This window comes from Chelonia mydas, chromosome 10 (assembly GCF_015237465.2).
Source record: "Chelonia mydas isolate rCheMyd1 chromosome 10, rCheMyd1.pri.v2, whole genome shotgun sequence".
NCBI classification, from domain to species: domain Eukaryota; kingdom Metazoa; phylum Chordata; order Testudines; family Cheloniidae; genus Chelonia; species Chelonia mydas.
The window spans coordinates 2,150,001-2,171,123 of record NC_051250.2 but is presented as its reverse complement, the minus strand read 5'-3'; the positions used below and the strand labels follow the sequence as shown (position 1 = coordinate 2,171,123).

General features: G+C 40.8%; 1 protein-coding gene across 26 annotated transcripts in view; it reads left to right on the top strand.

Annotated features, from left to right (window-relative positions):
• The window catches only part of TNRC6A (trinucleotide repeat containing adaptor 6A), a 166,346-nt gene that overhangs the window by 140,278 nt on the left and 4,945 nt on the right, over nt 1-21,123 (top strand). For 12 of the 26 annotated variants that reach the window (XM_043523873.1, XM_043523874.1, XM_043523870.1 and 9 more), the window contains 15 exons: nt 985-3,576; nt 4,526-4,690; nt 5,129-5,304; nt 5,650-5,739; nt 6,128-6,179; nt 8,373-8,515; nt 8,870-9,016; nt 9,193-9,330; nt 10,510-10,638; nt 10,740-10,817; nt 11,113-11,323; nt 15,547-15,678; nt 17,912-18,070; nt 18,459-18,599; nt 20,402-20,509. In XM_043523873.1, coding sequence (XP_043379808.1) covers nt 985-3,576; nt 4,526-4,690; nt 5,129-5,304; nt 5,650-5,739; nt 6,128-6,179; nt 8,373-8,515; nt 8,870-9,016; nt 9,193-9,330; nt 10,510-10,638; nt 10,740-10,817; nt 11,113-11,323; nt 15,547-15,678; nt 17,912-18,070; nt 18,459-18,599; nt 20,402-20,509 — 4,461 coding nt within the window. The remainder of the gene's footprint in view (nt 1-984; nt 3,577-4,525; nt 4,691-5,128; nt 5,305-5,649; nt 5,740-6,127; nt 6,180-8,372; nt 8,516-8,869; nt 9,017-9,192; nt 9,331-10,509; nt 10,639-10,739; nt 10,818-11,112; nt 11,324-15,546; nt 15,679-17,911; nt 18,071-18,458; nt 18,600-20,401; nt 20,510-21,123) is intronic. The other 14 variants (XM_027821079.3, XM_043523880.1, XM_043523878.1 and 11 more) reach the window with 3 other exon arrangements.

The window sequence follows — 21,123 nt, the reverse complement described above, 5'->3', positions numbered from 1 at the left end:
ACATATGGAGGATGATGTACAAAAATAAATACCTTGAATAACCTGTCACTTAAGATATATTATTCAATGTCCTTTTTAATGGTGTTTCTTTCCTTACTTCTTTTCCCTGGCTACTGTGGCATAGTAGTCTGTGGTTCTAGGTCAGTTTAACTTCCTGTTATATATAACATTCTCCCTTTCAGAATATCACTTTCAGGCTTTAACGATTGTTTTTTTTTTATTGGCATAGTGCCCCTTTCATAAAGTATTCTACACATGAGCAGTATAATATTTAAAAACACAAACTGTAATGGCAATCCAAACTGTAGTTTATTAGGGATGCCGTATTTCATTTCGTACCTCAAATATATGAATATATTTTCTCATGCCCTTGCTAAGTGTTCTGCTAGGTATTATATGTGGCAACTAATATTAATAATGTCTTCATAACATCCAGTGATAAGTGTTAGCGTAATCTGTGCAATATCTTTGACTTTGAATTGCTGTACTTGTCTTATGCAGTAAAACTCCCAAGTTACGAACACCTCGGGAATGGAGGTTGTTCATAACTCTGAAATGTTCATAACTCTGAACAAAACAGTTTGGGTTGTTCTTTCAAAAGTTTACAACTGAACACTGACTTAATACAACTTCGAGACTTTACTGTGCAAAAGAAAAAATGCTGCTTTTAACCCTCTTAATTTAAATGAAACAAGCACAGAAATAGTTTCCTTACCTTGTCAAATCTTTTTTAACTTTCCCTTTATTTTGTGTGTGGGGGGGTGTGTGTGTATAAAAAAAATAATAAAATAAAATTATCTCTCTACTGCTGCCTGATTGCACACTTCTGGTTCCAAACAAGGTGTGTGGTTGACGGGTCAGTTTGTAACTCTGGTGTTCGTAACTCTGAGGTTCTACTGTATTTTTTGTGCGTGTGTGTGTGTTAACTGTCGTAAAATTCTTGAATTTACAGAAGGACTTTTTTGTTTTTCCTTTTCTTTTTAGATCTGAACCACAGTGGTCTAGGATCCCATTATGAAAATTCTCACTGGGGACCAGTCTCTTCAAATAGTGACTCCAGCACAAACTGGGATAAAGTTATCGTAGACGGTTCTGACAAAGAAGCATGGCCATCAATCACAGGCAGTGACCCAGAGTTGGCTTCAGAATGTATGGACACTGACTCCGCCTCTAGCTCTGGGTCAGAGAGAAATCTTGTTATAATGGCTTCAGGGAGCACAGGTGGTGAAAACGATAGCGTTCGGAATGGCATTGGACATGGTTCTCAAAATAAGTTTGTGGTTGGTAGCAACAGCAATAATGTGGGCAATGGAAGTATTAATGGGCCATGGGGTATATCCCATGGAACCATAATAAGCACATGTCAAGTTTCTGTGGATGCTCCTGACAGCAAATCTGAAAGTAGCAACAATAGAATGAATGCTTGGGGCACCATAAACTCTTCATCAAATGGAGGGTTAAATCCAAGCACTTTGAATTCAAATGGCAACCATGGTGCCTGGCCTGTATTGGAGAACAATGGACATGCCCTGAAAGGGTCTGTAGGGAGTGGTAATTCTGGCACAAATATTCAGTGCAGTACCATAGGTCAGAAGTCTAACAATCAGAGTATTAACTCTAAAGTGGGTGGTTCAGCCCATGGTTCCTGGGCAAGCCTTCAGGAAAATTGTGATTCTGAAGTGAATGGTACAAGGAAGGTTTCATTCAGTGGACAACCTCAAAACCTTAACACTGAAATGAATGGACCAAATAACACTACTAACTTTATGACCTCTAGTTTACCAAACTCTGCTGGTTCAGTACAGATTAACGAACTGCCTAATAATACAGGGCCTGGGGCCTGGCGTGTGAGCACAATGAATCATTCTCCGATTCAGGCCTCTCCAGTTACAAATGGCACTTCCACTTCTCATCTTAGCAATGGTGAGGCAAAAAATGGTGGATCTTATGGTACTACATGGGTTGCCTATGGTTCTAATTACTCTGGAGACAAATGTTCAGGCCCAAACAGCCAAGCTAATAGTGACACTGTGAATGCAACTCTAACGCAGCCTGGCATCAATGGGCCTGGCAGCACTAATTTTCAAATCAATGGGAATAAAGGAGGAGGGGTATGGGAGGGAGGGACAGTCAACTCCCAAAATATGCCATGGGGAAGCGCAAATGGTGTGAGTTCTGGAGGAAGTCGAAGAGGATGGGGCAACGCTGCACAAAACACTGGCACTAGCATTTCAAATGGGGAATGGAATAAACTGCCTAGCAATCAGCATTCCAATGAAAGCGTAAATGGAAATAGTAGGAAGTTTACAAATGGATGGAAATCTGCTGAAGAGGATGATCTTAATAGCCAGAATTCTGCTGCATCTCAGATAACTGAGCAGAACAATGTATGGGCCAAAACAGGTACTGGGGATAGCGAGGGTAGTACAGAGAGCACTGGATGCCATGATGATAAAGTAACTGCAGAAGGACAGAACCGAGAGAGAAGAAAAGTTGACCAGCATGCATTACTCCAAAGTATAGTGAGCAGAACTGACTTAGATCCACGTGTCCTTTCCAACACTGGTTGGGGACAGACTCCAATTAAACAAAACACTGCCTGGGATACTGAAACATCGCCAAGAGGTGAAAGAAAGACTGACAATGGGACAGAGGCCTGGGGAGGCTCTGTGACACAGACTTCCAGCTCAGGGGGATGTGTGGAGAGACCTAGCCCTAATGTTAATGATACCTCATCTATATCAGGGTGGGGAGATCCAAAGTCTGCTACAAGGTGGGGAGACTCCAAAGGCTCAAACAGTCAAGGGGGGTGGGAAGAGGATTCTGCTGCTACAGTAATGGTTAAGAGCAATCAAATATGGGTAAGTGGCAAAGAGGACAAGTCGTCTTGGAATGATGCACAGAAGATCAAACAGGGATGGGTAGATGGACAAAAAGCCAGCCAAGGTTGGGCAGTTTCTGCCAACGACAGCTGGGGAGAAAATTCAAGAAGCAACCATTGGGGTGAGGCTAAGAAATCTAGTTCAGGAGGTAGTGACAGTGACCGATCAGTATCTGGTTGGAATGAGTCTGCTAAATCAAATTCTGTTACTTGGGGAAGTAGTAATACTAACCCAAATAATGCTTCTGGATGGGATGAGCCTGCAAAGTCTAATCCGAGTCAGGGCTGGGGAGAACCTCCCAGATCAAATCAGCCTCAAGGTTGGGGTGATTCGTCAAAGCCAGTCAACTCCCCAGACTGGAACAAGCAGCAAGATGTTGGATCTTGGGGAGCACCATCTACCACAAATAAACCACCAGGTTCCGGGTGGTTGGGTGGACCAATACCAAGTCCAGCAAAGGAAGAGGAACCCACAGGATGGGAGGAGCCATCCCCAGAATCAATACGCCGTAAAATGGAAATTGATGATGGAACTTCTGCTTGGGGTGATCCAAGCAAATACAACTACAAAAATGTGAATATGTGGAATAAAAATGTCCCAAACAGTAGCAGCAGTTCAGACCAGCAAGCACAGGTACATCAGCAGCTACTGCCTTCAAGTGCCATGTCCAACAAGGAGAGCAGTAATGGTTCTGGTAAGACTTCATTTTACCTAGACTTGTGTTTTCTTGGGCAATTATAAAACACTTCTCTGGTCTTTGTTTGAAACTAGAAACTTCTGTAAGGTAGGGAATAGTTTTGTCAGAGAACTGAGAACAGTGCAAATAGGTTTTCAGTGCTTGTATTTTACTTGAAGGAATCTTTCTGAAATTTAAAAAGTGAACTTGAGCGGTATAGTTAGGGCTAGGCTACTCTTGCATTTAAGTGGCTGAGGGTGCAGAGGAAGAATTTAATAATAATAATAATTAATAAAACAACATCCAGAAAGGGAAGGGCTTTTGCTTTGTATGTAGCTCCAGATTTTAATTAACTTCAGCTGTGACGTTAACTTTAAGCCTCTATAGCAAACAGAGTGGTGTTAAGAGGTGTCTGCAAGGTACAGTGCAGGCTCCAGACTTCACCTGTGTGCTTAAAACAGAATTTTTATTGCCAACAGTGAGGAGGGCACTTTGCTGTTCACTTTTTGGTGAGGGAAGGCACTGGGAGTTTTATATTGCTATAGCAGGATTGGACTTCAGAAAAAGAGCTCTGACCTTAATAGATTGAGGGAAAGGGTAGTTGAGCTTGCACAGTATATCTAAGAAAGTATTTGCCTTCCAGTAATTTTCAGTTGCATTTGAATCCGATCCAAAAAAGGAAAGCCTTCAATTTGAAGTGTAGTTTTTAGATGTTTAATGTCTTCTCAGTTGAGAAATCTCTGTAATCAAAATGTAATGTCTTCATGTATGGAATTGGTGTTATATTTAGTCTTTTCCTCATGAAGAATCTTACAACTGCAATATTTTACTTGATTTAAAATGTGTATTTATCTTGCTTTTAGTTATTTGTGCTGTATTATATTTTGAGTGTAAAGAACCCCTCAGCATTTTACATAATGTTTTAAGACTTGTTAAACTCACCAATAACTCCTGCTGCTTTAAAAAGGTTGGGGAGAGCCTTCTACTCCTGCCACTACTGTAGATAATGGAACGTCCGCGTGGGGTAAACCCATGGATACTGGTACTAGCTGGGGAGAGCCCATCAGTGATGCAGCAGTCACGTCTGGCTGGGGAAATGCTTCTGTTGGTCAGCAGGCTTCAAGTAAACCTGGTATGTGCTTTTGTAGCTTCTTTGAGTATGCAGGTGGTGAAGTGTGAAATAGTGACCAAGAAGTTTGATAGTGCATTCAAATATAAAAGCCTTGTATCTTGACATTTACATAAATACAAAAGGTAGATGTAGGCTCTGTAAATTTGCTAGTGACTTTCTCAGATCTTAGGTACTGAAGATAAATTCTACTTTCATTAGTATTTTTAATAATAATGGGAAATTAGCAGCTTTTTTTGAACTAGTGACATAAGTTAAAACAAACGTTGTTGGTTGACTTCTTTTTCTGTTGCCTTTGATCTCCCTGGATTCACAAGATTATGGCAGAATATCAGGTTTGTCACAATAATATAGTTTGACTTAACAATTGAATATAGTCTGGCAACCTTAAGATGTATTTGCATTAAAGGGAGTTCATGACTGAAAAATCTTTACACCCAGGGCCTAAATCTATGCAAGATGGTTGGTGTGGTGATGATATGTCATTGCCAGGGAGTCGTCAGACCAGCTGGGAGGAAGAAGATGATGTAGAGATTGGAATGTGGAACAGCAGTTCATCCCAAGAAGTTAACCCATCTTTGAATTGGCCACCGTACATGAAAAAAATGCCTACAAAGGTAATTATGACTTTACGAGGTGATGCTGGAATTTAAGAATGCAAGAAGTCTGAGGGACAGAAAATGGATGTAATTCCTAAAAGCCTCTCTCACCGGAACTATTTTGTGGATAGGTGTAGGTGTGGGGAGTTTGTGTGGTGTGGGGTTTTTTTTGTTTGGCTTTTCTTTTGTATTACAGTAGCTTCTAAATGCCCCAGTCAGTATTAAGGACCCCGTTGAACTCTGTTGTACAATTATGTAGGAAGGCTTAATCCTTGTTTACATTTTAATTTAATCCTTTCTTACAATGTAATCTAAGTGCTGGTGACTGTTTCAAGTATCACAGTAATCCCTTTTATTTTTAAGGGAACAATGAAAGGTGGAAATAAACAAGATGAAACATGGATAAATCCATTCATTAAGCAATTCACAAATCTCAGTTTTTCAGTAAGTATGGTATGTTTGTCAGGCTTGATAAATACCCTTGTTTCAATTAAATCATTTTCAAATTTAGATTAACTCCTTTCTTCTTTGATTTGTTTTTTCCTTTCCTTTACTGTTCAGATCTTCAATATAAGAACACCTGTTTGAAAAACTTATAAACATTACTGAGTTTTAATTCTAGTAGCATGTACAATATTTTTTGTGTCTGAAAATGTCTTACTTCATGGATACAGAAGTTGGAAAATAGGAAAAAAAGGCTTGCTAAATCACACTTGCTTTGTCAGAAGTTTGATTATTCTTTCTTGCAGAGTTGAATGAAATACTCACTGTATCTGGATCCTCTTCTGTTTTAATTTTTTTTAAACGGTTCTTACTAAACTGATTCATTTTATTATTTCAGAGAGAATCACCAGAAGAAACCATACCGAGCAATAAGATGGACATGTCTGGAGGTAAGCATAAAGGAAATTAGTCTTGTATTTAACTATCAAATCTTCCACATCTTTTTGTTTGCATCCTCTCCTGAGTTACTAAAAAATAAAATTCTCATTCCCCTAAAGAAACTAAGGTTCTGATTATGTAAATGTTTGCACACGTGAGAAACTTGACATATGTAATTAGTCCCAGTGATGGCAATGGAATTACTCAAAGGTAAAGTTATGCATGTGCATAAGTGTTTACATGATGGGAGCCTAACTATGAATTTAAAACCCTACCTAGGCCTCCTCCGGAACCACTTCGTTCCTACTGGAAACACAGATTTCTGATACAGCATCAATCACTAATGCATTTTGTTTGTTCTTAGAAACAAACAACAAATTTAGCTGTTCAGCGGTTTTCATTATCTATAAAAGAATCTTACATGCTAAGGATATTTTACAGTATATTTATCTTTACTGTAACCTCTTATTAATGAAAGTCTCTGTTTATGTGGAACTGGTCTATTCATAGTAAGTTTGAGTGATTTCTCTAGCAAATAAACATAGTAGAATTACTTTGAATAATGAGTGAAAATGAAAGGTGTAAATGAGTGAAAATGAAAGTAGAAGTCTCTTGTGGAGGAAAAAACAGTATCCACTAGTTACAAGATGACCATTCTGTGAGTGCATCTCAAAGATGAGCAGAATTTGTTCAGAATTGCACATTATCAGGTAGTTTTGGTCCTTACTCTAGATTGTGTAAGGAAAATTGTAAACAAATTATAAATATTTTTATTAAGATCATTGCATTAAGTCATTTTTTATTGAAATTTACAGTCCCCTGCATGGTGCAGTAGGAGAGAGAGAATTAAACTGAATAGCTAATTTGTATTGGATAAGCTAAAAGGCAAAATGTAAACAAAAATCCATGCAATGTGCAGCGGCGGCCAAGGCTAACAATGTTGGGAATCATTAGGAAAGGGATAGGTAATAAGATAGAAAATATCATGTTGCCGCTACGTAAATCCATGGTACGCCCACATCTTGAATAGTGCATGCAGATCTGGTCGCCTAATATAAAAAAAAAATGTGATGGAATTGGAAAAAGTTCAGAAAAGGACAACAAAAATGATTAGGGGTATGGAACAGCTTCCATATGAGGAGAGATTAATAAGACTGGGACTTTTCAGCTTGGCAAAGAGACGACTGAGGAGGGATATGAGAGGTCTATAAAATCATGACTGGTGTGGAGAAAGTAAATAAGGAAGTGTTATTTACTCCTCATAACACACGAACTAGAGGTCACCAAAGGAAATTAATAGGCAGCAGGTTTAAAACAAGCATAAGGAAGTATTTCTTTACACAACACACAGTCAACCTGTGGAACTCATTGCTAGAGGGTGTTGTGAAGGCCAAGACTATAATAGGGTTCTAAAAAGAACTAGATGAGTTCATGGAGGATAGGTCCCTCAATGGTTATTAGCCAGAATGGGCAGGGATGATGTCCCTAGCCTCTGTTTGCCAGAAGCTGGGAATGTTCAACAGGGGATGGATCACTTGATTACCTGTTCTGTTCATTCCCTCTGGGGCACCTGGCAGTGGCCGCTGTCGGAAAACAGGATACTGGGCTAGATGGACCTTTGGTCTGACCCAGTATGGCCGCTCTTAAATTTTGAAAAGTAAATTGGATTTTTAAATTTTTCTGGTTTAATTATCCAGTGTGGCACTAGTATATGCAGATAAGATATCTTAAATAATTTTTATCTATTGTTTCTTTAAAGGATTTTTGTAACTGAATGAAGTACTTGTTAAAGGATTTATGGAATTTTCTCATCCAAATAGAAGGAAGATGGTAAATGTAACTGCAAATCAGGAAAATTTTTACTGCTAGTATTAAGAATGTGTGGTTAACATCTGGAAATACAAACTTCAAACACCATGTGAGACTTGCCATGTTCTCCACAAAAACAATGCCGTCAGTTTTGTCTGAAGACCCGTAAAATCTGTTTAATCAGTCCTGTGGCAATCTCGTATAGCAGTCGTCATAGTATTTTTTGCACTGTAAGGCAAAACAAGAAAAATGGTGTTTAAAATCATTCAAACATCTTATTCAGTAGTGCCTCGTTTAGAGCAGTGATAGAATAGTACATACTTATTTACTATTAAGTATTTGAGCAACTAATTGGACTCTTCAACTTCATCGCCTTTCTTTCTTCACCTTATTAGGAATATTACAGGATAAACGAATAGAGTTGGATAAGCATGGCCTGAACATTGGAGATTACAATCGGGTGGTAGGAAAGGGCCCTGGTTCTCGTCCTCAGATTTCCAAAGAGTCTTCCATGGATCGCAGTCCTTATTTTGATAAGGTTAGTGACAGATTAACTCTAACCCGGACGAACATGAATTCAGACAGCAGTCTGTAGCTATGATCCATTTGTCCCATAGCTTCTGTACTAGGTGTAGAGATAAATTAGGGCTTTACTTTTAATCTGTAAAACTTGTTTTGTCCTTTTAACTTATTTATCAATACTAAGCACTTATATAGCGCTCTTCTTCTACTTGCAGTGCAGATAACACTAATCTGGTCTTTTTTGTTTTCTGCCTGTTTCCTGTTGATGCTGGACTGTCATGTGACTCTTCCCTTCTGTTCCTGGCAATGGTTTCTCCCTTCTGCTTGCTTGCTGGCTGGTTGTTGCGCATCTGTTTGTCTATCCAATCAGGATGGCATTGTAGCAGACGAGTCCCAAAACATGCAGTTTATTTCCAATCAAAACATGAAGCTTCCCCCTTCAAATAGTGCACTACCTAACCAAGCCCTTGGCTCCCTAGCAGGGCTGGGTATGCAAAACTTGAATTCTGTTAGACAGGTAAGGCCATGTGCATATCCTTGGCATGTTACTTGATGAGAGCGTTTTATTCCTTTGAAATAGCATCTCAACTACTGTTTTGGCTGATATACTGTTAAATTCTAATTCTGAATACATAGGGGTGGGGGACGCCGCAGAAGAGGGGTATTGTCACTAATGCTTCTTTCTCTTTCCAGAATGGCAATCCCAGTGTGTTTGGCGTTGGTAATATAGCAGCACAGCCCAGGAGCATGCAGCAGCCCCCAGCACAACCTCTTAATTCATCCCAGCCTAACTCACGTGCTCAAGTGCCTCCTCCATTACTCTCCCCTCAGGTAATATGAGACAGAGCACCCACTGTTGTTAACATGACCGAATTCCCTTACTGTCAGTCATCCACAGTTTCCAAAACATTCCAGTGGGGGAGTACAATTGTTTATACTTGGTCTCGGTTGAAAAATTACTTATAATTTGGAGCAAATTCTATCCATTCATTTACTGAGGTTTATGGCATAATAAACTTTTCTCTCAACCCAAAATTTCTCTCAACCCAAAAAGTCAGTTCTTAGTGAACAACACAATCTTTGCTGGATCTGGGGAAAAACGGTTTAAAAATATTTATAAATATCTGAAAATGCGAGGCTGAGAATAAGCCATAGGAAACATCCTTAAATAGACCTGCATGTGCTTGATTTTCCTGTAATGCTGACAGCAGCATCCCTGACTTTAACCTGGATCCTCCCACCCTGTAGCTAACTCTCCAAAGCGCACTTTTCTCCCTACTTATACTCTCCCAGTTACAGAGGATGTCCTGAAGCCAAACCCCGAGTTCCTTGACTGTATGGAGACTAGAAGGGACTCCATAGAAGCACTGGTGCAGCATTACATGAGTCTCTGAAGTGAAGTTGTGAGTGCACACTTCCTAGAGCATTTGTATAGGATGCCGTTCCTGGTGACAGAGACCCGTCTGTGTTCCACTAATGTTTCTTTCAAAATCAGAAGTCGGGGCAGTAACCTACATGTTCCAATGCTACACACACAATCAAAAATTACAACTTAGAGCTCTGACAGTGTTGCTTACTCCGTGGCATTGCACATATGTAGTCTTTTCTGTTTGTTTTTCTTAGATCCTGAACTTAAGATCTCTCTTAGGTACATAGCATTAAGCAAGCAGGGTTTGCAACACAGTTGAGTTAAAATTGGTGTCGGAACCCTAAATCATGCTTTTCCAGACTTTTGTGCCTTCTGTTGTGAAAATGTAATGTTTTAAGTTACTTTTTTTGCATTTACTAGTGTCCGTGTTTGATATTTTACTATATTTATCTTCTAATTATTTTTATAGGGGAGCATATTTCACACTTTCAGAGCATTGAATTCTTGTTGACCTGATGGTTGTGCTGTCTTACTTTTGGTTAACTGCATAGGTTACTGTCAATCTACCAGTGTACAACTGTAGATTGTCATGGTTCATGTTCTGTCAAACCCTGTATGCTATAATATGGCCCATTTTACAGGTTCCAGTATCCTTACTGAAGTATGCACCAAACAACGGTGGCCTGAGTCCACTTTTTGGCCCACAGCAGGTAGCCATGTTGAACCAACTATCCCAGTTGAACCAGCTTTCTCAGATCTCCCAGTTACAAGTAAGCAAAACAACCTACTCATTCTATTTTTTTAAACTTTAAAGTCTGATCAAAAACTTTATCTGAACTATGCCCCTTCATAAAAACATTCTGTTTCTTAGCGGTTGTTGGCTCAGCAGCAAAAAGCGCAGAATCAGAGAAGCATGCCTTCTAGTGGTCGTCAACAGCAGGAACAGCAGGTACAATCTTAGACAGGTTTTAAAAAAAAATTTTTTTTAAACTGTCTTGAGAGAATTGTTTGTTGCTTATTTTAGAATATAGTTAATAACGAGCAGTTTACAAATGTGGACAAGGTAAGTGAGACCTTCATGGTGCTTGAACCACAGCATGGAATGCACTTTAACCTTAGTGATGGATTTTGCTGAGCTAAAATATACAAAGGAAAATGCATTAATGTATTTATCTGCTCTTGCCAAATGTGATATTCCCCTCCACCCCCCATTTATTTCATGACTGATGTGGATTTTTGTTAAGGGTCGATCTCTTAGTATGCAGCAACAGATGATGCAACAGTCCCGTCAGCTTGATCCAAACCTGTTAATGAAGCAGCAGACTCCACCATCTCAACAGCAGCCACTCCATCAGCCTGCCATGAAATCTTTCCTTGAGAATGTCATACCCCATGCTACTCCTGAGCTCCAGAAAGGGCCATCACCAATAAATGCATTCAGCAGCTTCCCTATAGGTGAGTTTCTCCATCGCTAGTCTAGTGCAGTTAACTGGTGCTTGTGTGCCACCGGATACAGAATCTTCCCTTTTACCTTTTTCTTTGGCGTTTTGCCCTCTGGGAACAAACCTGTTTTGTATCCTGTTAGTGCTTCTCTGTCACGAAGAGCAGCAGCCCCGTCTATTGGACTCATCCTGTTGTCTCTGTTCAGGAAAGAATTTGGCCAGTTAAACTCATACCATCTCTAACAGTGAATAAGTCTGTGTTACAGTGCAAAATGCTTTCAGTTCTTTGCAATGTCTGTCTCCTTGTATTTGTCTTTCTGACCCTGCGGGTCCAGAGCTGCTGACATAAAATCCTAAGTACATAATTGTGACTCCAGTATCCGTGTGAGGAACCCACATGAAAGGTCTTATTTCTCTAGCTATTAAAATGTCTTCCCTGGTTTTGGAATTACATAGATAGCAAATACCATTTTGCTAACTTGTAAAAGTTTTATCCAGCTGCTTTAATTACATAAAAAAACGTTAGCTCTGAACTCAGAATACTTCTATCACTGTAGGCAAAACAAATTAACTTTTTTATAGTTGCAAACATCATGTCCTTTTTCTCTCCCCTTTTTTCTACACTTTCAGGCTTCTATCCAATTTCCACTTCAGAAATTCCAGGCTTGTATATTTTTCCTTCCTTAGGTCCCTTCTGATTACTTTTTTAATATTTCCTAAAATTGGTATTCCCTGTTTCTCCCTCCTTCCCTGCCCAGTTTGCTTTGCTCGCACATCTCTCTAGTCCTGCTGCTTATGTTGAGCTAGTCTCCTTTGCATTCATGTTGTTCTACTCTGTAGGAAAAAAAAAATTTTTTTCTAACAGACTCTGCTGCTGAAATCCCCTTGCTTTAGAGATTGAATGATGTGGTGCAAGTAGATTAGTGCAGGCCGTGCTGCTGCACTGCATGTAGCCCCCTGGCACTTTGCTTGTGGCCAGACTGAAACCTAAGCTGCTGCTTAATAGGTGCTGTTGGTTGGTGTCCAGATCCAGCTTCTTGGTAGCTAATTAAGAGGATATGTAAATATGTGGCCCACTGGTGGTCATTAACGATTCCATGGCACTTCTTGCAAGAGTAGGGATATATAATGCTGATCTCCTACCAGATTCCAAATCGGGTAATTACATCTTGCCAACCTTGAATTCCCCTTGCTGTTTCAACTGGATATAGCATTCTTCACTCCTTGGTTTAAACTGTTGTGTAATGTTGCTGTACATTGTTAAACAGATGTTGTTTCACTTCCAGGGTTAACTCCAAGTCCCTGGTGGGTGACAATAGTGTTTGTAAAATTGTTGTGAGATACTTTGAATTAATACTATATAAATTATAAAATCAAAAGTGTAGGAGAATCCCAGGTCACAAGTGAAAGTTAAAGAATAAGAATATTAGGTTGCTGGAATAAACTAAACTTATCAGTGAAGAACTGAGTCAGTAAGAAAGATGGTGGCAATCCCTAGCAGCAGACTGCAGTAGTGTTACAGTGTGAGGAAGAACCAAAACTGGAGAGTTCTCTTCCTAAAGAAAATGAGTACTTGTGGCACCTTAGAGACTAACAAATTTATTTGAGCATAAGCTTTTGTGAGCTACAGCTGACTTCATCGGATGCATGCAGTGCATTCGGCTGCTACTCTGAAACCTGTCATTATGCAAGGCACTGAATTTAGCCGTAAGGAGTGGAAATGTATCAACTTCATGAAAAAACTCATACAGATACAGACAGACATCATCTTCCTTTCCAAATGCAAACAGATGGACATCGTACCAAAAGGACTGAAGGTAAAAAATCCATTACAATCTACATACCACACAGACTATGCTGACAGCTTGTGCCACACGCTCTCAAAGAAACTGCGGAACCACCTGATCAACATCCTCTACAGCAAACAGGGAAAGATTAAGAATGAGCTCTCAAAACTAGATACACTCATCTCCACTGAATGCATCCGATGAAGGGAGCTGTAGCTCACGAAAGCTTATGCTCAAATAAATTTGTTAGTCTCTAAGGTGCCACAAGCCCTCCTTTTCTTTTTGCAAATACAGACTAACACGGCTGCTACTCTGAAACCTCTTCCTAAAGGTTGTTATATTTCCTGCTTATACTTTTGCAGCATTATAGGGGGCTTCTTTTGGCATTCAGAGCAGGACAGCCTCTCCCTACACTTTAGATAAGTGAATTAAATCTGTGTGCGTCAAGGTAGGGCTCTTTTTCAGTAGAAATTCAGTTTTTCTATATCTCACCCTCCCATAGCCTGATCCTATTAGTCTTAAAAATATTTCCTCTGCTATGGATATATCTTCTTCCTTTTGTAGAGAAATACTATGCATTTCTCAAGAACATGACCATGGGAGCATTTCAGATATGTACGGTGGCTTACGTGATGACTTGCTGAGGTCAGGTCCAGACCGATCATGTACTGAGGGTGAAATTCATTCTCCATTGCACATAGATCAAATAATGGGACTTGGCCCATGCAGACTTTCCTGTACACAAGATGGAATCCCCCTTTATGAGCTGGCTGTGGCCATTTTCCAGTCTCTGATCCTCATCATACCCTGTGTGGAGACTTCAGTGGACTCCTCTGCACTAGTCTCTTTGGAGCTGAAGCAAAGGGTGCAGAGATCACTGATGTGAAATGAGCACCAATTGTGTTTCCCACAACTGCTTTGCAAAGAACCCAAGATAGAGGGGTCAAGCACTGGCGTATTTTTATTCTCCTTTCTACTGCTTCAGATCTGATGGTTGTCTGACATTTGCAGAATCTTGGATGTTGCATCTGTTCAACTATCAGTTAGTGAAACATTTGCTGGGAAGCTCCCTAAAGGGTGCTGCAGAGTAGTGGTAGCCTGTCTGGCATCAGCATCTACTTGTGGGCTCTCTTTGGAGACCATACATAGGGCAGCAAAAGTTGGCCTGAGAAAAGAATGCAATATCAAACTTTAACTTTTCCTAGTGAAATAACTTTGACTAGTGAAAGTGAGTAGGCCAGTAAAATGAATCATGAAATCCTGTGACTCTTAGGTGTATATGAAAATGCTACCCCACGGTCCATGTGCAGGATTTACAGGAATGAAGCAAACTGTAAATAGAGATCTGATGGCAAAATGCCCCTTAAGTTTCCAGAGTTATGCTTTGTAATGGACCATGAGGTCTCTGCCACTTCACTCAGCATCAGGAGGATCGCCTTCAGACTCTTTAAACTACCTTTGGCTGCTGTCTCTTCACTGTTCAGATTATCACCCTGTGACTTTGCCAGAGGGTACCCTGAAGGAACTGGAGTGAGTGTAGAATGCCAGAGTTGATACAGTGTGTTCATTAAGCTTGAATTCTAAGTACTGGGTTCCCATACAAGAATGTTACAGTGGCAGTTCAGATAGTTTCCATGATTCTGGTTTGGCAGACTGTGCCCCATTTATACTCTAGCTCCAAATCCAGACTGCTTCCATAGAACGTGCAAAGAGCACAGGTTGGGGGAAGTGGGTTGTTTTTGTTTCGTATTGAATCAGGATTAATGTTGTTTGTGGACAAATGGATAAATGTGAACAAAAAAACAGCGATGCCTGTGCATCTCCTTGCCAAATATCCTGTGACTAGCTCAGCCAGGCACGGGAACGAGATGCCAGCTGGAGAAGCCAAGATATCATTTCTGCTGAATAGGACCCCAGTGAGATGTCCCTTAAGATGCCAACTTTAGAATGTGACTTTTCATTGAATAGTAGTACTACTTTGCTACACAGATAAGGTCAAAGATACTCACCAAAAACTACCTTTGGGACTCGGGGAGACTTGAAATAAATATCTTTGCTTGTGACTGAAAGTTTTTATACTGATCTGAGACCAGTATTGGGGGGGGGAAAAATTCTGTATTTCATTTTTTGAATGTTTACTTCTTATAGTGTGTGTGTGTGTGTGTATTGTTCATATGGGTCTAATTCATAATCTCCTCTTTGGCTCCTTCCACTTGCATTTTTGCATGAGGGCATCAGCCAAGAGCTCAGTGCTTGCACTGCTGTGCTTATGTCTGTAGTAAGTTCACTGTGTTCAATACTCTAATGTATTTAAAATATAACATAGTGAATTGGAAGCATGAACCAAGCAGACCAAAGCAATGTGGTCTTAAAGGGTAATTAGGAAAACCATGGCAGTTAGCAAACAAAAAGTATCGTATCTCTATTTCATAAACCAATGTATTTCTAGGAATGAACTCAAACTTGAATGTAAACATGGATATGAGCAGTATTAAGGAGCCGCAATCACGACTGAGGAAATGGACAACGGTGGACAGCATTTCTGTTAACACCTCATTGGATCAAAACTCCAGCAAACATGGTACGTTAAACACATTGTTAGTGAGAACACTGACGTTACATATGCATCAGACAAAACTTTTCAAGGTCTGTGTGCATATGAAACGTCCATTCCCTATGTTTTGGAGTATACTGGGGTCCCAGTGCTAAGGTTGCATGTAGTTATGTTCTGTCAGAATTTCTGTTAGTCCTAAAATGTTGTTTTAGACTAAAACTTGCTATGTATCTTCAGCACCAGCCAGTCGTCTTTTGATGCGTGACTAGCTTTGATGCGTGGAAGGATAACTTTTTTAAAACTTCATTGAAACTGGAAAAAAGGCCTGTTTTTAAAGTGTGGCCATGAATACTAGTTCCTACCTTAATCTGGATTGGAACACTTCATTATTCATTTTAAAACAAAGGCTTACATTTCTTCAGCTTTTAAAATTTTTGAAACTCAACACTGTGTGTTAATCTAATCATAGTTTACAATAGGATTAACTCCACAAATGTATGCTTTGTCTTTGTGTCTTACCTTCTGTTTTTAGGTTTGGATTGAGAATGTGTATGTACATATAAATGCAGAGTGTTTGTAAAGGGTAGAAAAATAGGGTTACTATACCCCATGTTAGAATAAGCAAACAAATCTACAACACAAATCAGTGCTGTGACTCTGTAATCAAGACTCAATTGGCATTTTAACAATGTTTAAATCACCTGAAATCTCATCTGATTGAAACTTGACATACAGTCTCTAGATGAATACTTATAAAATGCCTCACATGGTCTCTCATTGCAATTCAGTTCTGGGGCTGCATTAGTTGTATGTTTAGATTTGTCAGCTGCTTTAACACTATGGAAAGTCCTCACTGCCCTAAACATCTGGTGGTATTGCACTTGTTTGTTCTGAAAGCTAATCATTATTTATACATGCCAGTAGATGTGCTGCTCTTACCTGAGTTTCTTAAGAAACAAGAGTTACCTCAATGTTAGAAACTTGATGGTTCTGACCCTGCTGTGGGCCTATAGAAGATACATATATCCCGGGAAGTTATCATTACTTCATAAATAACTTTGTGGTGACAATTATATCTGTTCGTTTGTTTGCTGATAGTGACAGTGACATAACTTAAGGTTTATTGAGGTCTACAACCAGTGCTTCCTGGAGTTCTCCCACCTTTGTGAGCATTATCAAAAAGCTGATTAACATTTTAGTTGCCCTGTCAGTTCTGTCATTGTTCTGTGCCAGATGCTGTTAGCCAGCAGGTTTATTTAAAAAGCTAAAACCTACAAAACACCTTTGTCAATGAATTTACTACATAGTTAGTACAGGCTTTTTGGAGACTGAGTATGCAGAGGTACTCTTTGCACTTTGCAAATGGATCAAGGAGGGTTCTTCTCTTTTAGACCATAGACTTATTCATGAATTTACATGCAGGATTTGAATTCTTCTTAGATTTGACAACATACTTTAAATACAGAGTACTATTAAGCTAATTGCTATACATTGCTACTAACCTACTTTGTAATTAATTATTTGCATTTGTTATTTACAGGGCTTGTATTAGTAATAAGTATATGTAAGGAACCATGTTACCTCCAATACAATCTATTAGAATTCAGTCCAGAAAGATTTTCATTTTGGGGATGAAGCACACAGTAACCTAGAAAATCTGATTCTCCTATTTCATTTGAAAATTCATATCCATTTACAAACTTCAGATTTTCTGGTAGCTGTTGTTTCCTTTTGGCATATGGGTGTTACATTTTATTTAGTGTGGTGGTGAATAATAGTTTCTTCGTGCCAATTAATGGGGCAGTTCATGAGACCTTCAATAGTGGAAAAGAGGGGAACCTACAGAGTCTCCACTGAGAGCCATGGTTTTAACAGCCACTTCACTTCCACACGGGAGTGCTGAAGACCTTGCCATGTCCATGTCTGTCTTTATGTCGGTAAGAACTACAAACAGATAAAACACCAGGAGTTTGAGATTATTGATCTGATTATTAATGACCAGCTTCTCGTGACCTGGAAAATCACCAGGAGCACATTTTTAGTAGGAAAAAAAATTGCAGATGTTCCATTTCTACTGCTCAGACTTAAATACGCTGTGCCCACTGCAAGTTTGAAATGACGCAACTGGGAGCTAAAATCTGACCCAGTAAACCTTTTCAGCTGTGTTTGATATGAATATGCCACATATGCAAGGGATGAGGTTTGTAGTTCTGTGAGGTCAGTTGAGAAGAATATTTGATGATCCTGTTTTCTTTAATAGGTGCTATTTCAAGTGGTTTTAGGCTGGAAGATTCCCCATTTGTTCCATATGACTTTTTGAACAGCAGTAATTCACCAGCCAGTCCTCCTGGATCTGTTGGGGATGGCTGGCCACGTGCCAAATCGCCTAATGGCTCTAGCAGTGTTAACTGGCCACCAGGTAAAATTTGGCATTAATTAACTCATTGTGTGCCTTGTATCTATTCAGTAATGTTTGTTCTGTGTTTGTCAGGCATTCGAAGTAAAAATCGTTGTGGCCATGCGTTTAATGGGATCTTATTGAGGTCTGTCTTGTCAATGACTTTGTCATATATGGAACTTCCCCGTGCTTGGAAATTTTGCCCTGGCGACAGAGGTGCAAAAAAGTAGGAGTGAGGGAATTAAATTGAGAGAATAAATTAGGAGCTTAGATACTTGGGCATCTAGGTCATGAGTAAGAGTTTATAGGGCTTAGACAGGAATTGCCTGTAAAAGGAAATAAGCCAACTTCATATCTCAAGTTTCTTCTCCCACCCACCCCCCCACCCCACCCCCATCTTTATTCCTAGAATTTCGTCCTGGTGAGCCATGGAAAGGTTATCCAAACATCGACCCTGAAACTGACCCTTACGTCACTCCTGGCAGTGTCATAAACAATCTTTCAATTAATACTGTGCGGGAAGTTGACCACCTCAGGGACAGGAACAGTGGTATGTATAAGTGGATCACGATCCAACTACCTGGAGAGACATTTTGTTGAAGGATGAGGATTGCCACTTCCCTAGATTCTCATTTAACATTTGTGACAGTACAGGTTTCATGGCTAGAAGAATATCCTGTGGATGCAGCAGAGTTTCTGGGTGCAGGGTAACAATATTACTCCTGGAGGGATTCTGCAGGACTGCACACCCGCAGAAAATGCCCCACCCACTGCAGATTTCCTGCGTTTCCCTGCAGAAAACAGCGGGGAAGCTGCCGGTGGGGGAAGGACAGAGGCGACCTTGGGTGCGGTTTTTGAGGGGGATTGCCCCCTTCAAACAGGCAAGGCATGTGGGGGGGGCACACGGGGTTACATGCCACTGCCACCCTCATGCCAGCGCAGAGCTGCCCAGCTGAAGGAGGCTGTGTCTCAGCTCAGCTGATTCTGCAGCTGAATGCCACCTCCTGGATCCTAGTGCCAGTCAGGCTCCCCTTCTGTGTGCTGGGAGCCTTCCTGTTTTCTATTCTGTGCAACAGTAAATGCCCATGGTGGGGGTGGGGGAAATGAGGGAAGGTTAGTCCTGCTTTGAGCAAGGGGTTGGACTAGATGACCTCCTGAGGTCTCTTACAACCCTAATCTTCTATAATTCTATGAAGGGGGGGTGAGGGGAGGAAGAAGCAGTGGGGAAGGAATGGGGAGTGGAATAGGGCAGGGGGTGGAGAATGTGGGGAGGGGGGGTGGAGAAGAAAAGGGAACAGGGGAATCGCAGGGGAAAGCGGGAGCCTGGCATGCAGCATCCTCTCAACAGCAACTGGGGCTCCCCCAGTAAGCAGGCCCATTGAACCCTTACCCTGACAAGCCCTATGACCCTACACCTGGACCCCTCCAATGAGCCCCCCACCCCACTGATCCCCCAACCAGCTGCACTTGGATCCCCACCACATCAAGCCCCAGCATCCGGACCATCCCACTGAGACCCCCCGAGCCCCATCTCCCCACACCCACACACCCCTCTTGAGAGCCTCAACCACCTTCACCTGGATCCCCTGCAGATCCCATTGTCCCTGCACCCAGAACACCCCAACGAGCCTCTGTGCATCCAGATCCCCCACTGAGCCGCCCGCACCCAGATTGCCCCACGCAGAAACCTCTCACCCCACACCTGGATCCCCACACATGTCGATTCTCCTGAGTTGAGCCTGCCCACCTGCACCTGGTGTGTTAAGGTCAGGTGCAGCCTCACTGTTGAGTCTTTGTACCGGGGGATGTGGGGGCTTCAGGGTGATCTCCCACCTCAGTGCAGCCAGTGGTCCCCACTGCCATGCTGGAGTCACATTTATTTATTGACAAATAAAATTTGCAGTATTTTACAGAACTTTAAAATATTATGCGCATAATTTTTAATTTTGTGGCGCAGAATTTTAATTTTTTTGGTGCAGAATTCCCTCAGGAGTACAATATGCAGAGAATGCTAGCAAGTAATTATACATGCTATTAGCCCTTTACAGGGCGCTGAGAAGCAATTATTTGAACATGCGGGGAAGCAAAACCTGGCAGCACTGCAATCCCAAGGCTATATCAAGCTGTGGTTATAGTAATGGAACTATATTTTCTGGTTACAGTAACTTCTAGATGCTGTATTCAAAAGCACTTGCCACTCTGTTCACTAGGGAGAGAGGGCTGAATGGAATGGAAGTGTCTCTAGTCTGGCAACATTAAGGCACATGTGCCTGGATTTATGATTCATGCCTTCAGTTCTTGTTGCCTTTTCACTGAGAGGACTATTCTTTGTGTAATTTACATTTTTAACAGGGTCATCCTCATCTTTGAACACCGCGCTGCCTTCAACTAGTGCCTGGTCATCCATTCGTGCCTCCAGCTACAATGTTTCCCTCAGCAGTACAGCACAAAGCACTTCAGGTAAGGTCTCTGTATTGCTCAAAGTTCAGAGCCCGCCCGCACTTGGCCTGCCCTCTGCGCTGGTCACTGAAGCACTGAATAGTAATTAAAAGTAATAAGGAAGGCTTCCTCTCAATGACATCATCGCTAATTTCCAGGATGATGATTTCTGGTTTTACTTTAATTGAGCAATTTTTAGCAGAATTTTGAAGCCTTATGAATTTTGAAATACTTCCACAAATGCCAAGTCAATCTTATACCCATGAAGTATGAAGTTCAGGTTGACCGTCAAGGGGACCTTGGTTCACTCCTTGTCTCTTAATCTAAGCTATGAAGTTTTGGAAGAATTTCAGATATTTATCATTAAACTAAAAAGGGAGAGGTTTGTGGTGGACAGTGGCATAAACTAACTACCTGTTTATGTTCCCCACATTCAGTTCGATACAATAAACGTGCAGAAAGGTGTTTGAGAGGAGGAGAAATAGCTGTGTAGTTATAGTGGCTGCTTGCTAGTCTATGAAAATGGGAAAATGGATAAACGCCTAGTCACATGCTGTGAGGAAAAGCTTCCCAAAATATGTGCAGATCCACAGAGGCAAGGATTGAATGGAACCTCTAAGGTCGTTTTTGTTAAT